The 15759-nt window shown below is 45.2% G+C and overlaps 4 protein-coding genes; 3 read left to right on the forward strand and 1 right to left on the reverse strand.

Annotated features, from left to right (window-relative positions):
• Positions 1 to 4132: 4132 nt before the first annotated feature.
• On the forward strand, positions 4133 to 4867 carry GSBLH_T00004197001 (uncharacterized protein; the record flags this gene model as incomplete). Its single annotated transcript, XM_013043052.1, has 3 exons — positions 4133 to 4256; positions 4287 to 4483; positions 4517 to 4867. 3 exons carry the CDS (start codon positions 4133 to 4135, stop codon positions 4865 to 4867), a joined length of 672 nt encoding a protein of 223 aa, XP_012898506.1.
• Positions 4868 to 5697: 830 nt separating this feature from the next.
• GSBLH_T00004198001 (uncharacterized protein) lies at positions 5698 to 7181 on the forward strand (the record flags this gene model as incomplete). Its single annotated transcript, XM_013043053.1, has 8 exons — positions 5698 to 5744; positions 5778 to 5853; positions 5885 to 6109; positions 6140 to 6262; positions 6293 to 6358; positions 6390 to 6641; positions 6672 to 7055; positions 7086 to 7181. 8 exons carry the CDS (start codon positions 5698 to 5700, stop codon positions 7179 to 7181), a joined length of 1269 nt encoding a protein of 422 aa, XP_012898507.1.
• Positions 7182 to 8672: 1491 nt separating this feature from the next.
• Positions 8673 to 13974, forward strand: GSBLH_T00006777001 (uncharacterized protein; the record flags this gene model as incomplete). Its single annotated transcript, XM_013043054.1, has 10 exons — positions 8673 to 8766; positions 8797 to 9564; positions 9596 to 9877; positions 9908 to 10051; positions 10081 to 12273; positions 12305 to 12994; positions 13023 to 13103; positions 13133 to 13213; positions 13244 to 13801; positions 13832 to 13974. 10 exons carry the CDS (start codon positions 8673 to 8675, stop codon positions 13972 to 13974), a joined length of 5034 nt encoding a protein of 1677 aa, XP_012898508.1.
• A 555-nt stretch (positions 13975 to 14529) lies between these two features.
• Positions 14530 to 15048, reverse strand: GSBLH_T00004199001 (uncharacterized protein; the record flags this gene model as incomplete). XM_013043055.1 has 2 exons in its annotated part: positions 14720 to 15048; positions 14530 to 14689 (listed from the first exon to the last, which is right to left on the reverse strand). Exons 1-2 carry the CDS (start codon positions 15028 to 15030, stop codon positions 14530 to 14532), a joined length of 471 nt encoding a protein of 156 aa, XP_012898509.1. The 5' UTR covers positions 15031 to 15048.
• Between the last annotated feature and the right edge of the window lie 711 nt (positions 15049 to 15759).

A 15759-nucleotide genomic window follows, 5' to 3' on the forward strand; every position in this document is an offset into this window, starting at 1 on the left:
CGCGTAAAATCGGGGGTATTTTGGGACTTTGTCGACGGCGTGGAGCTCGGCGGCGGGCAGTCGCTCCATGCAAAGCTGGCAAATCTCGATGGATCCCTTGCTGGCCGCGAGGAGAAACGGGGAAATCTCCGCCTGCAGTGAAGGAGAGTCAAAACCCGAACATTGTCGCGCGCGGTGAGATCGGCGCCGGCGTCGACGAGGATCTGCACGGCGGAGAGATGGTTGTTGAAGATCGCGAAGTGCAGCGCCGTCGTGTGCAGCTAGATCGAAGAATCCCCGCGGGACTACCGCGTTGCCTGCGTTGATGTCGAACTGGCCGGTCTGGAGAAGCCAGTGGAGAAGCTCGTCGCGGCCGCTGCGCGCGGCGGCCATGAGGAGCGTCTGTCCGTTGCGCGTGCGGAGGGAGCGGAGGTCGACGTGCGCCTCGACCTGCTGGATGGCGACGGGCACGCCGCCGTCGAGGATCTGCTGGATCAGCGCGTCGGCGGCCTCGCTGGGGGGCTGAGAGGAGGAAGAGGAGGACGGCGGCTGGGGAGCGGAGTGGCGCTTGGGCGAACGAGCCGCGGGGCTGTCGGAGGAAGAGTCCGAGGAAGAATCGGATGAAGAGTCCGATGAGTCCGATGAGTCCGATGAGTCCGATGAGTCCGATGAGTCCTTGGGAGAAGACTTGGGTGTGGATTTGGGAGTGGATTTAGGTGTGGTTTTGGGTGTGGTTTTCGATTTCTCACTCGATTTGGACTTGGACTTGGATTTGGATTTGGATTTGGATTTGGATTTGGATTTCGGTTTTCGTTCCTCGGGAGAAGATTCGCTCTCCGAACTCTCCGAACTCTCCTCCACCGGCACAAACTCAAACTTGATTTCCTCTTCCTTCTCCTTCTCCTTTTCCACCTTTTCCTTCTCCTTTTCCCCTTTCTTCTTCGGTGCAAACCCGTTCAATTCCACGGTGACCGCGTTCGAGAACGCTCCGAACCCGTACTTGTTTCCACATCGCAATCGCACCACGTACTGCTGCTGCGCCACCGGCAGCTCCACCACGCACTCACAACTCGGCGATACCCAGTTCTTCTCCGGCAATGCCCGCTTCACAAACACCGCAGGATCGCTCTTCGCCAGTTCCTCCACTTTCTCGTCCATCGGTTCCACGTTTCCACACTTCCGATCGAACCGAATCGCTTCGATTCGCTGCTTCGCTTCGTCCTCCGGCTCCGGACCGCGCGTGGCGCTCTTCAGCGTTTCCACGGTTCTCCAGGAGTCGAAAAACTTGTTCTGCTTGATCTGCACTTCCACGGCGTCGATCGGCGGGAAATAATTCGGCTGCGCGGGCAATGCCCAGTGCAGCTCGGCCTCGCCCTTCCGCCTGGTCTTGAACGTCGCGATCTTGCAGGGAGGTTCGGGCGGCGCGGTGATTCCGTGGAGAAAGTCGGCGATCTCGGGGTGGCCGGCGTTGGTCGCGAGAACGTCGGGAAAAAGCCCCGCTTTGTTGCGACAATTGATCATAGCGCCGTGGTAGATGAGGTAGGTGAGGCAGCGACGGTAGCCCTGCTCGGCGGCGAGGTGGATACACGTGTTGCCGAGCTGGGAGTGAGGAGGAAAAGGAAGAGAGACGGAATCGAGGAGATTCAGGTTGATGTTGGTGTAGGTGTAGAGGAAGTCGAGGACGGGGAGATTGTCTTTCAGAGTGGCTTGCTGGAGCAGATTACGCTTGTGCTGGGCGTCAGAGAGGGTAATGAAATGCACTTCGTCAAACACGTTCACAGAAGCACCGTATTTCATGAGGAGAGCGATCGAGTAGACGCTGCAGTTACCAGAAATGGCGAGCGAAAGGACATCACGACGATCCTATCAAATGAAATGATTCATAGGCGAAAACGTTTGTAAGCTCGTTTATGTTTCCGACTTTGCCGCTCTTCAGCAGAATTTCGATGGTTTCGTTGCCACCCTGGCAACAGGCGATATGGAGGGTATTTCGACCCGTCTAATCGTGATCAGGACAAGGGTGGACAATACATTGTCCTTATCATTCGGATCAGCTCCATGTTCGAGAAGATATCCAACAATGTCCGCATTGTTTTTGTAGGCAGCATGACCGAGCGCATTTCCACCTTTCTACAGAGAATCCTACGTAAATAAATCCCACTTTGTTCTTCAGCAACACATTGGCCTTGTTTTCAATCAAATATTGTACAATCTCCATATATCCTTTCAAACAGGCTACCAGCAAGGCGGATCGCCCATCCTACACCATGAACCCAAGATAGGATCTCAATACAGGTCTTTGCGCATCGATATTATCTCCATTTTCAATACAACTCTTCACCCCCTCCAAATCCTTGTTTTCCGTGCAAGTAATAATCTTGGGAACAGAAGAAGACATAACGTTTTTTAACTACGCAAACTGTATAAAAACAAGATATGCACTTCTAGCAAAACAATAGTTGAAAACACATAACTCTCCAAAAATCCCCCGGAATTTGTCCAACAAACAAATCAGCTCAAAAGGCTGCTTGTCTTGTCCAGAACCGCTTTTCGCTGCTGGCTCGGATAAAACCGCTTTATATACAAGAAGATTACAGTTTTGAAGACCGGTAAGCAACTCTCCGAAACACGCTCCACCCGATCATCTGCAAATCGGTACCAACGTTCATGCAGATATAATAGCGTGCTATATTTTTGCTCCTCATCCACCAACACCGCACCATACAAATCATACACCTCTTTTCCCTCCCTTTCCCTTATCGAAATAACCAGAATCTTACTCTACATCGATTACGAGGCCTACAAGAGGCAGCTTAGGAATCCATTTCTCCATCTCGAAAAACAGCAACAATGGCGAAAACTTCAAGCGAAACTCGATGGATCGATCCTGGGCAGCACCGCAAACTTCGCACTGCTTGTGTAGATTCTGTGTATACTTCCGAGTGGGGCGATTCTTCTCCATCCCTTGGTTCCACACGCAATCTTGTGATTCGAACCGCCCCAGGCTTTTCTGGCAAGATTCGCAATACACTTCATCTGTCCTCCATTCCTGATAAAATAAAGATTTAAAGTAGTTTGCATCAGTCGATGATTTTGTGAGTTCGGTGATAAAGCGGTCCAAGAAGAGTAAAGGACTTCTACTGCCTGAATCACGCAATTCTGGGTATTTCTACATCTATCATGAGCAACGACTCAACGAAAACCTTCCAAAAGTAAAACACAAGTTTGGAGGGAACGACAAAGTGGTCAGAATTATCTGCGAATATGGACTGAACCATGTCTCGGAGGCAGCACAAGAAGCAACCGAGCTTCAAACTGCTGTCTATCCCGTTTCGCATGAAACATTCCTACAATGGGAATTAGCAACCAAAAGAATACAAGTTGTGTGTGAAAATCACTGAAATAATAGTCTAGAATGGGTGGAAGATGGAGAAACAGTTGTAAAACACAGTTCATGGAATCCGTTTCATGGAGATTCAACAAACCTTTTATACCTGCTACTGTGGTTTAGAACATCCCCAAAAAAACAAAGTACAAGAAGAGCTCCCCAACTGGTGATAATCGTGTGCAAGGCTCGAGTCCTCTATATTCTTCAAAAACGATAAGCTCTTCTCTCTCAGCAAGGCACGGATGTCTCCTTTCGAAACAATTGTTTGGACTGTAACATCTTTGAGGACACGCAGTTCCAGGTTGTTGACGTCCTTACCACACCACAGACAATTGCTAGAAATTATGCAGAGTTGGATAGAAGGGCACATCTGTAGGTTGTCTGCCCAAAGTACGAGGGGATGCTGATATTCGAATTGGTGTGATATTATACTCGATTCGTTTCCAGCAAACTGACACTACACATCAGCCTTAACAAAACCCTTTTACATGCATACAAATATACAATCCATTGCCAACAGCGCTTTCCTTTATGTGTAAAAACTACAAATCATTCAAATAGGGGAGACTCACGTCATACAGTTTTGATCGATCCGTATACATCATATATAGCAAGAACACATATGTACGAAGAATATCGTCACTTTCTCGAAGAAGTAGATCCAGATGGGAGCACTTACAGGAGCACTGCATCCTAACCCGTGTATTGGTGTTACCAAAACCAAGCTAGTGGGAGACACAATAAAGGATCACTTTTAAACGCAAAATGAATTTCGTGTGTGATGCTCACTGCCATCCAGCAGATCACTTGCTGCGAGGAAGGATCGATGAAATTATCAGCGAGTCTGTGAAAGCTGGTTTGACATTCATCGTGGGAGTGTCTGAACGGTGTAGTTCAATCGATTCATTTTGACGCGTAGATGAAGATGCCGTAGCTCTTCTAGCCCTCTCGGAGCGTTATCCCCAAATACGCCCTTGTATTGGACTACACCCATGGTATGTCCATGAAGAAAGCTTGGATGCGATGATTCAGCTCATCGAAGATAATCATGATCGACTTGCTGGAATTGGAGAGATCGGGTTGGATTTTGCCCAGCGAATTCTGTCTCAATCGCCCGTAGTTATGCTTCCAAAAATAGTAAGAGGATAGAGCATGAAAGAGTTGCAAATGGAGGCGTTTGTGCGCCAAATTACTGTTGCAAAGAAGTACAATCTTCCAGTCAATATCCACTCGCGTTATGCAGGCCACTACTGCATTGATGTGCTCATACAGCAAGGAGTGACGAAAGCACTGCTTCATGCGTACGACGGCAACCTGAAATCCGTAAAGAAGGCATTGGCTGCCGGATACTACTTTTCGATTCCAGCCTCTGTAAGGGATGACGAGTCTTTCCAACGCCTTGCCAAAAATATTCCACTTTCCAATATGCTATTAGAAACAGATTCCCCTGCACTGAGCATTGATAAAGAAACTTATTCCTTGGGAAACGTAATCTGGTAAAGTCCTCTCTTCATTTTTAGCAGTGCAAAACTTGCGTTTCGGAGATTCGCCGACTCTGTGGATATGAAGAAGACACAATTTGTGCGATGACGACTTCAAATTGTAAGACTTTGTTTGTACATTACTCTGTTTTTGCAAAATACAATGAAGAGAAAATGTGTCTTTTGTGAACTTAATAAAAATGATGGAAAGAATCGGATTTTGTTTCAGGTAGGTCATTTCTCTTCCTGATCAGCAGAATGAACGTTTTTATATCATACAAGATATTCGGCCATGTGCTAAGCACCACTATTTGGTAATTTCGAAGGAACACATCCGCGATTGCAACGCATTAACGCATGAAGATTTAGATTTATGTATAACCTGATTTTCATGATAAAGTCTAGTAAACGAGATGGAATTGCTTGGTAACCGCATTTTGGATGAAAATGGGGCTACCGGGAAAAGAATGTAGGGAGTAGTCATTCATTTCCAATCTAGTTTGGGTTTTCATCAACGCCCCTGGCACTCAATCAGTCACCTTCACCTCCATTGCATTGAGCTCCCTTATAAGAATTGCCTAGCGAAGTTTACTCACAGTTTCCCTTTCCTCGTGAGCACTGAGAGAGTTAGAAAATGGATACAATTCCTTGTTTGTCATACCAAACGATTCGTATTGAGCGATAGTGTTTGCAAAAATAAGAATGAATTGATCACATTTCAATCTTCAGAGAAGCGCGTTGATAAGCAAGAAACCACTGAACAGCTGAGTACTAAAAGACTTCAAATCGCTTATCCTGTGATTAGATCTTTCCTAAGTATTTGCAGAATCGTTGGGATCAGGCTCTAGTATGTTTTCGATTAACAATCAACCTATTGTAATTGACTCTGGGACTGGGTAGGCGATACATGCCAATTCTAATTGGTTCAGATTTACAAAAGTCGGCTTTGCTGGAAACGGGGCTCCAACGGCTATTTTCCCGACTGCCATTGCTTACCCTTCACATGTGCTCTTTTGAATTCGCAGTAATCGAATAGAAGAGAACGACACGGTCCTTCCAGAGTCTGGACGATCTGGACTATTTTGTGGGAGAGCAAGCTTTCGGGAAGACTGACTACATTCCGACGTATCCGATCCAGCATGGCATTATTCAAGACTGGAATAGCATGGAACGGATCTATGATTACTCTATTTACCAAGAACTGCGTTGTAATCCTGAGGATCACTACTTTTTAATAACGGAGCCGTTCAACAACACTCCGGTTTTGGATGGATGGAGCGATAAGTGGTAGGAGAACCGTGAATACACTGCCGAGGTGATGTTCGAGACCTTCAACGTTCCAGGAATGTACATTGCGACGCAGGCGGTGCTCTGTTTGTACGCAAACGAATTGTCGAAGAAGGATGGAGGCGCTGTAGTGTTTGATAGGGTTGATTCGAATCAGATGAACTCGGCTGTTTCGGGCGTGGTGGTGGATGCTGGAGAAGGCGGGACCTCGATTATTCCTGTGGTATGATGTGTGTGGAGATGGTGAAAGGAAGGCGGAGGGCTATGTGTTGGGAGCTGCGGTGAAGACGCTTCCTCTGGGTGGCCACGATATTTCGGAGTTCATTCTGCGTCGTCTGCGCGAGCGCAACGAGCCCGTTCCGTCGGAGGACATTCTGGACGCCGTGAAGCAGGTGAAGGAATCGCTGTGCTACTGCTGCGGCAACCTGGTGAAGGAATTCTTTGCGTTCGACGAAGATCGGAGCAAGTTCAAAACGGTGTCTGGAATCAACGCTCGAACCCAGCAGGTGGTGTCAAAGACGACTACTGAGCGATAGAAATGGACGATCGATGTGGGATACGAGCAGTTTTTGGCCCCCGAGCTGTTCTTCAACCCGGAGATTCTGAATCCTGAATATACGACGCCGTTGGCGAACTTGGTGGATCAAACGATCATGCGCTGTCCGGTGGATGTGCGTCGTCCGCTGTACAGCAACATCGTGGTGGCGGGCGGTTCCACGAAGTTTAAAGGATTTGACAAGCGACTGAGCCGCGACTTGAAGCGAATCGTGAAGGCTCGGTACGATGCGAACATTTCTGCGGTACGCGCGAAACTGCAGGGAAATCTTGAGATTCAAGGAAAGGAGATGGAAGTGGTGGTGAAACCTCCGAAGAAACGGGAGATTGCTTCGTGGATGGGAGGCAGTTATGTGGCTTCGCAAGTAGGCGGAGATGGACGCGTTGAACTGTAGGATGAGTTTGTAGGAGCGTGTGTGACGAAGGCGGAGTATGAGGAAAAAGGAGCGAAGGTAGCTCGCAAGAATGCTCTCGTGAAAGTGGACTATTAGTGTTTGCATGTTTCTTTAATTAAAAATCATGTAAAATACCAAATGCCATAGCAAATCAATGTTCTATTGTTGTGTGTCAATTTAAAAATGAGTTTCTTTCAACGATTGGTGTATGATGGGGGTTTATTTGACATCCTTGGTGAACTAAAGAGCGATTTACCAGGTGAACAGTCAGTTGATTTTTCTGGGGAGATATCCTACAAATATGTTCCATATCAGTTTAAAATACGCAAAGAAATACTTCTCATGGAAGGAAAAATGGTATATAGCGTCGATGATGAATCACTTCCTATCACTGTTGTTTTTTCCATGACAAACGGAGTCTTGGATGGAAGTTGCTCAATTCGATACAAGGGCGACATTATTGTAAATGGAAATTGGGTTAAGGGCAGGCGAGAGGGAATTCTGACCTATTATTATAATCATATTTCTTATTACCATGGAGAATTCAAGAATGGATTACCAAACGGCCCTTTGGGGGTTCTCGTTTCATCCAATGTGCTTCGCAGTAGAACTTTTGTAAATGGTCATATATCTGAACAAGAAACTGCACAGTCTATGAACTATAGGATCACGACGTATTATAACTATGAGCAACTGATCTACATGAAGAAGATAGACTATATGCCCTCATCCACAAGCTGGGACATCGAGTATACTTCTTATGGATTGCCTATCTTGCTTAACAGGAGATTCTCGGACAGAGGATCATACTTAGTAAAACGATTTTACTTGAAAGATAGAACCAATTATATGGTAGTTACAAACGAGAAGAATGCATTGATTTATCGTGGCGAATATTCTTTCTTCCCTCCGTGTTGGTTCTTATTCAATGGCAATGGCCAGCTATACTCGAAGAATCGGATTATGTATCGTGGGTCGTTTAAGAATGGGTACCGACATGGAAGTGGTTGCCTTTACTACTCAAATGGAGCTTTGAAATATAATGGAAACTGGGTGGATGACCTTCCTGAAGGATCTGGAATGCTCTATAGAGATGATGGGTCGGTATGGGGCGAGATTACGTGCCGTCGAGGAACATTTACGGCAGGAATGAAAATGCGCTCCATTTTTACGTTCTTACCAAGCCATGGTCTTACAGAGTTTTTTAATACAAAGGAAGATCCAGATCCATTTGATAGTTCGGAGAGTTGGACATTTGACCCTCAATTCATTCGTATTCCGTCTTTGAATCGTATTTTGCAGGATGGGGAAACCTCTCCAATTCTGCGATACAACTTGGAAAGACAAACTTTGATTGATAAATATAAGAGTTGGCTACTGCTAGACGCAAATGAGGTCATTTCTGGAATTCGGTCGCTCTCGATTCGTAATATCGCTCTCAGTACGGATATTGATTACTCCTTGTTTTGTAATCTTGAGGACTTGAGGATCGGAGATGATACATTTGCATGCCTATCCAATTTAGTCCTATCAGAATTGCTATTCTTGAAACATGTCACGATTGGGGATAATTGCTTTAATGGAGAAATGAAGGGAAAGTTGGTATTTCAAAATTTGCCCAATCTTCAAACCATTTCGATTGGAATGAGCTTTACCAATGCCAAACAATTTACGATCGATTGTGTGTTTTTTGTTCTCTTTTGATTTGTAGGCTGCTATAATCTGGTTTCACTCACGCTCAAAGGAGGAACTAAAAAAACCTTTGTGAACACAAATAGTTTTACGCTGTCCAACGTCTCGCTGCTTTCTACTGTTTCGCTGGGTGATCACTTATTTCCCAATCTTGACTCGTTTTTCATCAATAATTGTCCACTCTGTCTTCGTGTTTCAATCGGCGTTTTATCCTGTAACGTAGCGATCGTGTCTGCCACATTGAGCAACCTGGAGAATTTGAGGGAACTCTCAATAGGGATCAGTTCATTCCAAAAGATGTCGTCACTGACGTTAGAGAACGTCCCGAAACTGGAGGCGAGTGGATTGAAGTTCAATGATGCTCTATTGGCGAATAACAATCTGAAACTCTATCTTGATGTAACTTCCGATTTGGCCAAGGAACTCGTTTCTAAAAACTCCAAGATTAAGCTGTCAGTTCGCTCGATAGATCAAATCGTAAACGCTTCCTCGCCGATCTATGTGAATTCGTTGGAATGGGGGGAAGAATTCAAAAGTGAATTCTTTAACCAAGTATCCTGGAATTGTCTTCTCTATCTTCAATCGTTGGTGATTCATAATTCTGCTTGTAATACAGTCACTTCATTCCGGTTAAGTGAAATGAAGTATCTGAAATATATTACGGTTGGTCGGTCTGCATTTGTCGCTAAAAATGCAAAGGAATTTTATCTTTCGAAGCTTCCTTCCTTGCAGAAGGTTCAAATCGATTATAGTTCCTTTTCTTCTTTCGCCTCTGTGGTGATCAAAGGTTGGCTGTTTCTGTGATGGCTTGACTGTAGATTTGCCTGAATTGAATGAATTAACCATTGGAACGCAAAGCTTCTCAAATTCAAAATCACTCGAAATGTCTTCTTTGCCAAAGCTTAAAAAACTCACCTTCCCCTCCTATTCATTCCAGTTTGCAACTTGCTTGTTGAACTTACAGTCTCTGACGAGTCTTCAATTTGGATTGAATAATTTTACCACTTCCTTGGCTTGGAAGAATATCACAGTTCCAGCCTTGCAAAACCTTTCTTTTGGTGTAGGTTCATGGCAACACGGGAATGATTTTACCCTGTCGAGTACGTCTTTTTAGATTTTTTGTGATTTAGATCATTCTAATCTGCAGTCGATTAAGTTTGAAGGGATGAATTTCAGTTTGCCCAATGGAAAATTGGTATTGAACAACAACAGCTCGCTTTCTTCAGTGAATATTGCGACGAGCTCATTCATTCTTTCGACGATTACGATTTCGAGTATTTGCTTTGCTCTTTCTTTACCGCAGATTGCTCCAAGCTCTCCAAAGTGGAGATCTCCAATGTGTCTGGCACAAAACAAACCCTTCCTGCCATTGATTCAATATTGACTCCCACTGCGTTGAGTTTTTCAAATCTGAAGTCGCTAAAGACAATGAATATCTCTCCCTATAGCTGCATTCAGTTTGATAGTTTCCAATTGCAGAATCTGAGTCAGCTCGAGGTACTGAAGATCCAATACGGATGTTTCACGAAGACGCAGAACGTGGCGATCGAAAAGCTTCCGTCGCTTACGACGTTGGAAATTGGATCATCTTGCTTTGATTCAGTCAAAACGTTCGAACTTGCGAATCTATCAAAGCTGACTACGATTCAAATCGGCCCCAATTGTTTTTCGAATACGCAACGTTTCTCTCTAACGAATCTTGCAAACTTAACGAGGCTGACAATTGGAAATTGCTGCTTCGTTCATACACAAGAAATCAGTTTGAGTAATTTGCCAATGCTGGATTCTTGGGAAATTAGAGCGGATTGTTTTACAGACCTGAAGAATTTCACTCTTTCCAACCTTTCAAAATTGCAGTACCTTCTGCTGGGGGCTGGGAGCTTCGCCAATGCCGAAAACGTTACATTCTCAAATTGTTCCGCAGTCACTTCCATTTGGATCGAACCGAATTGTTTTAAGAATGCCACAAGTCTTCAAATGACCAGGCTGCCAAATCTGAAGGAGTTGACTTTCTGCAATGACTCTTTCCCGATGGTTCAGAATTTGGAAATTGCGAATCATATAAGTTTGAATAAGATTTCGATTGGCGCCAATTCTTTTGCTCATGCGAAGGATGTTTCGATCTCAGTTCTTGTGAAATTGAACTCTTTAGAGATTGGAGAAAATTGCTTTAGCAGTGCAGAAAATGTTACTCTTTTGAATATTCCGGGTTTGAAAGTACTGGACATTTCGAAGGGATGCTTTCGAAATACTCAAAATTTCCAACTGACAGGCCTCACGTCTCTTGAAACGATTCACATTTCTTCGGAATGCTTTAAGAATATGAAGAATATGAAAATCTCTAGCCTTAAGAAGTTATCCAAACTGCAAATTGAATCCGACTCGTTCACAAGCACAGAAGTTTTCGAACTATCTCAACTGCAAGCACTCACATCGATAGTTATTGGCTCCCATTCATTCTCAAATTTGGCAAGTCTCCGAATTTGCGGCTTTATGAAACTGAGCACAATATCAATCAATGAGAATTGCTTCACAAATACGCAAAGTCTTGAACTTTTGAATTTGCCTCTCTTGGATTCGCTTTCAATTAATTCTGGGAGCTTTTGCAATGCTCAAAAGATTCAGATTTCATCTTGTGATCATTGTAGAACGTTGTCATTCGGCAATAACTGCTTTTCAAGTCTCCAATCTCTTCAATTGTCTAAACTGCCATCCTTCACAACTCTCATCATTGGAGAAAGCTGCTTTAACAATGTGGAGACATTCCAACTTTCGAGTGATCCCTCATTGAAAAGCATAAAGATAGGAAAGGGCAGCCTGAATAAGATAAAGACAGTACAGTTCTGCAATCTGGCGGAGTTGAAGGAGTTGGATATCGCAGAGAACTGCTTCCAACAGGCTCAGGACTTTTGTCTGCACACACTGAATTCTCTGGAATCATTCAATCTCAATAAGAACTTCCTTACCAACACGAAATCTGTCTTGCTGACGAAACTGGTATCGCTCCATGAGTTGAAGATCGAAGCCGAGTTCTCAACCAATGTAACTAGCTTTCAGCTCATTGATCTTCAAAACATAAAAAATCTCGTGATTGGTCCCAAGTGCTTCCCATCCCTCAAGACTTTTTCTCTCTCTGGGCTGCCTCTTCTCGCAACGATCGAAATCCAATCCAAGTCCTTCGCAAACCTTCATTCTTTCAAGCTTGACAATCTCCCGCAACTGAAGACAATCAAAATCGCGAGTGGTTGTTTCGCAAACACGGAGGATCTTTTCCTGTTATTCTTGACTTCCATCGAAACGATCCAGATCGACTCGAATTGCTTTCCGAAAACGTCTTTTGTCTCCCTCAGCAATCTCACCCCCATGAAATCATTCATTATTGGGTCGGACTGCTTCGTTACGGGTTCTGGAACGTTTAATGCGACGATCGTAAACGCAGTCAAGCTTTCTGTGGGTAAAAATAGTTGCACATCGTTCGAACGAATCACAACGACAAGTAGGTTTAGACTTCTTTCTTTTTTGAATAGAATCATTTTTGAATACTTCCGTTTCGATTGAGAAGTCATCATTTACGAATGTGAAAAAAATGGAAGGCGAATCTGCTTTGATAGACGCTATTTACATGCTGCTTCCTGCGTTAGAATTCAATATGACTGTGAATTCTAACACGCCCACACTCCCAGTGATGAAAAAGTACTGCGTGCGTATCCACATCCAATCGAATTGCGGATCAAAAAGCTCGGACTTCTCCTTTACTTTGGACGGATTCCCCAAACTGAAATCGTTTTCGGTTGAGAGCAACAGCCTGAAGCAGTGTGCCTCGCTTATCATCCGGGACAGTCCTCTTTTGAAATCAGTTAAAGTCGATTCGAATTGCTTTATGAAGGCGGGAAGTAGTCTTGGCGCCTTGGAAATCACAGCATGTCCCGCATTGGCTATTATTTCGATCGGCGAGAATAGTTTTAATCACGCTACCAATGTCATTCTTCACACCCTTCCGTCGCTCGTGTTCTTCGAATTCTATGCGAGCAACTTCGTCGACGCCTCGTACTTTTCGCTCTGGCAACTGGATCGCTTCGAAACGTTAGTCATTCCGCCGAACTCCATGAAGGCAATCCGGACCATTCAGTTGATTTCGCTCCCTGTGCTTCGCAAGATCATTCTGGGAAAAAACTGCTGGATCGGATCGAAGAAGCAAAGCGAAATGACTTGTAAAGGTAGGCGTGGGTTTGGGTTGGTTAGCAGATTGCCCCAAACTCGAAACGATCGATTTTGGCGAGGTCGACAGCACGACGTTGAGCGTATTCAGCTGGTTAGATTTCCAAAGTAAGCGTGGACCCACTCCTTCATCGAAGATACGCCATTATTGAAACTTCAACCCGTTGATTTGATGCGAACGTCGCTTTTCCAAAACGTAAAAACGAAGAATCTCAAAGGTCGTGGCGTTCTCGTTGACTGAATCGTAGAATGCGGAGAATTGCCCAACCTCTTCCTCGCCAGAACGCAGCTAGCAGGCAATCGACCCATCGAACTTCCCTTCACGCAGCTGGGCGATTTGGAAGCGTTTATTCTCGCGCCTAACACGTACAACAATGGGAACAACACGGTGTTGTCCATAACAGGAAAGCCTCGTTTGAGAATGCTGGTTTTGGGGGAGAATTGCGGCGGATACACGATGTCATTCGTCATAGCGGAATGCCCGCATCTCGAAAAAGTGCTCATTCGAAAGAACTCGTTCGGGTTTTCTCTTGTAAACGCAAACCAAATGATGAAGGTGCGCGTTTCAAACTGTCGAAGCCTCAAACAGCTGATCATCGAAGAGGGATCGTTCGCGAATTACTCCAAATTGGAGCTGCAAGGCCTCCCCAAACTGCAAGAATTGATTATTGGCACGCTCAACAAAACGAAGAAATCGAAGAACTTCTCGCGTGTGGACACATTCGAGCTGGTGAATCTCCCGGCACTGCGCAGTGCGCTGTTAGGAACGTATTCATTCGCCAATTCGCGGCGTGCTATTTTTTCACGTTTGTGCGAAGGATTGAATTGATGCGAAGAATTACCCTGTTTGACGCAGCTCGTGTTCGGAAAGAACTCCTTCTTGATGGATCACAGCAACGCGATGCCCATCTCCACTGCCGAACGGCCGAGATATCGAAACGCGGTCGAGTTTGAGCGTAGGTTTGAAGGCGAACAATGACAGAAGGCCTTCCATTGTTGAAGAGTATTGTGTTATTGGACAATACCAACTCGTTTTATTATTGTGGGAAAGTTCGAGTGGTCGGTTCGGCGATAAGTTCCATTAAAACAACGTATTCCGGTCCGTTTAGTCTCGTTTCTCTGCATCATCACGACAGTACGGTTTGAGTCGAGTTTCGAACGTAGATAAGTGTTGTTTCTGCAACGCTCTTCGTGAGCGGGTAAATTACTTGATTGTCGATATGGATAATCGGTCGTAAGTATATCATTAGTTTCACACTCTTAAACAAATATTCTATTCTGTGTGCATCTTTTGTTTGGTTCGATAAGCAATCTCATCGTACTTAGTGAAGCTTGAATGGTTTGAAAAGAACCCCAATTGTGCACTATCTACTCCCGATTAATTCAGATTGAGTAATCATTATGAAAAAAGCACATAAAAACAATTTCCAGAGTTAGACGAGGAATCTTTGCCTCCATCACTCTATTCTCTAGAAATCTTTTAGTTTAGGCAAATCATGGACGGTTCCTATCCCATCCTATTTTTCAATTCATTTCACAAGCAGTTTCGCCATCCAACTCCACCCTTCCAAACTACCCAAATGCAACAAACATCACAATGATTCAATCTCTTAAACAACGACCACAACGTCATATTCTTCCTCACCGTCTTCAATCTATCATTCGCTGTCACATCCGGCGGTGGCGGCGGAATCCTACCCATCATCTCCCGACTTCTCCCCTACATCGTCGCGTTCTCCACCACCCACCGTTTACACCGCTCCTGCGGCACAATCGGCCAATAATACAGCGCGGCATGCCTAGTCTCCTCCTCCATCTGCTCGGCACTTTTCTCCTTTCCCTTTTCCCCGATTTCCACCTCCGTTTCCCCTTTTCTCTCCGCCCCATCGCCTGGACACTCCCCTCTCTTCTCTCCAGGCAGATCGCTGAGCTCTTCAGTGGGCAGATCGCTGAGCTCTTCGGTGGGCAGATCGCTTCTCTCGGCTTTTCTTCGCTCTTCTCGCCGCTTTCTTCGCTCCTCCGCTTCTTTCTGCATTTCTCGCTCCACGATCTCTTTCTCTCACTCCTCTTCCGCTCCTCTACCCATGATATCGAAGTCCTCCTCCTCCAGTTCGCTCGGCTTCTCCAAGAACTCGCCCAGCTCCACACCCGTCTATTTCGAATTCGATTCGAACTCTTCGTCTACTTTCTGGACGCCGTTGCGAAGATCCGACCGCGCTCTCAACCCTTTCCGTTCGGACAGCGAGCAAATGCATTCCGCTTTCAAGCAAAAGCAGTTCATGCAGTAGCGTTCCTGCAGCGTTTCCAAGGCAAGACGACGCGATTCCTCTTCGATCTCCTTGCTTTCCTTCTTCGAATTCGGCTTCATTTCGCTGCATCGACAGTCCTGCAGCAAGCGGTAGCACGAATGGCACAAACCTTCCAGTAATTGGGCGCCGCACTGCTGAAACTCGCTTCTATTCGTTAGAAAACCCGATCAACACAACGCCTCGTCCAGTTTCTTCGACTCTGTCATCGTGTCAACGACGGGCTTTCGCTGCGATTGATTTAAAAAGAAGAACATACGTAAATCTGGTTGCTCACCAGAATTTGCATCTTGTCGTTTGTGCGAACCTTGAGATCGGGAGTTAGCAGTCGAATGATAACAGAAAACTTCTGACCATCCAAGTTGAGAGTAATTCTAGAGTTATTCGACAGAGTAGTATAGGAACTGAGTGCGTCGCGGATTGCCTGTACATAAGTATAAGAAAAGAGTTCTAAATAC

Source organism: Blastocystis hominis (genome assembly GCF_000151665.1).
Source record: "Blastocystis hominis, Singapore isolate B (sub-type 7) whole genome shotgun sequence assembly, scaffold_6".
NCBI lineage: Eukaryota > Bigyra > Opalinata > Blastocystidae > Blastocystis > Blastocystis hominis.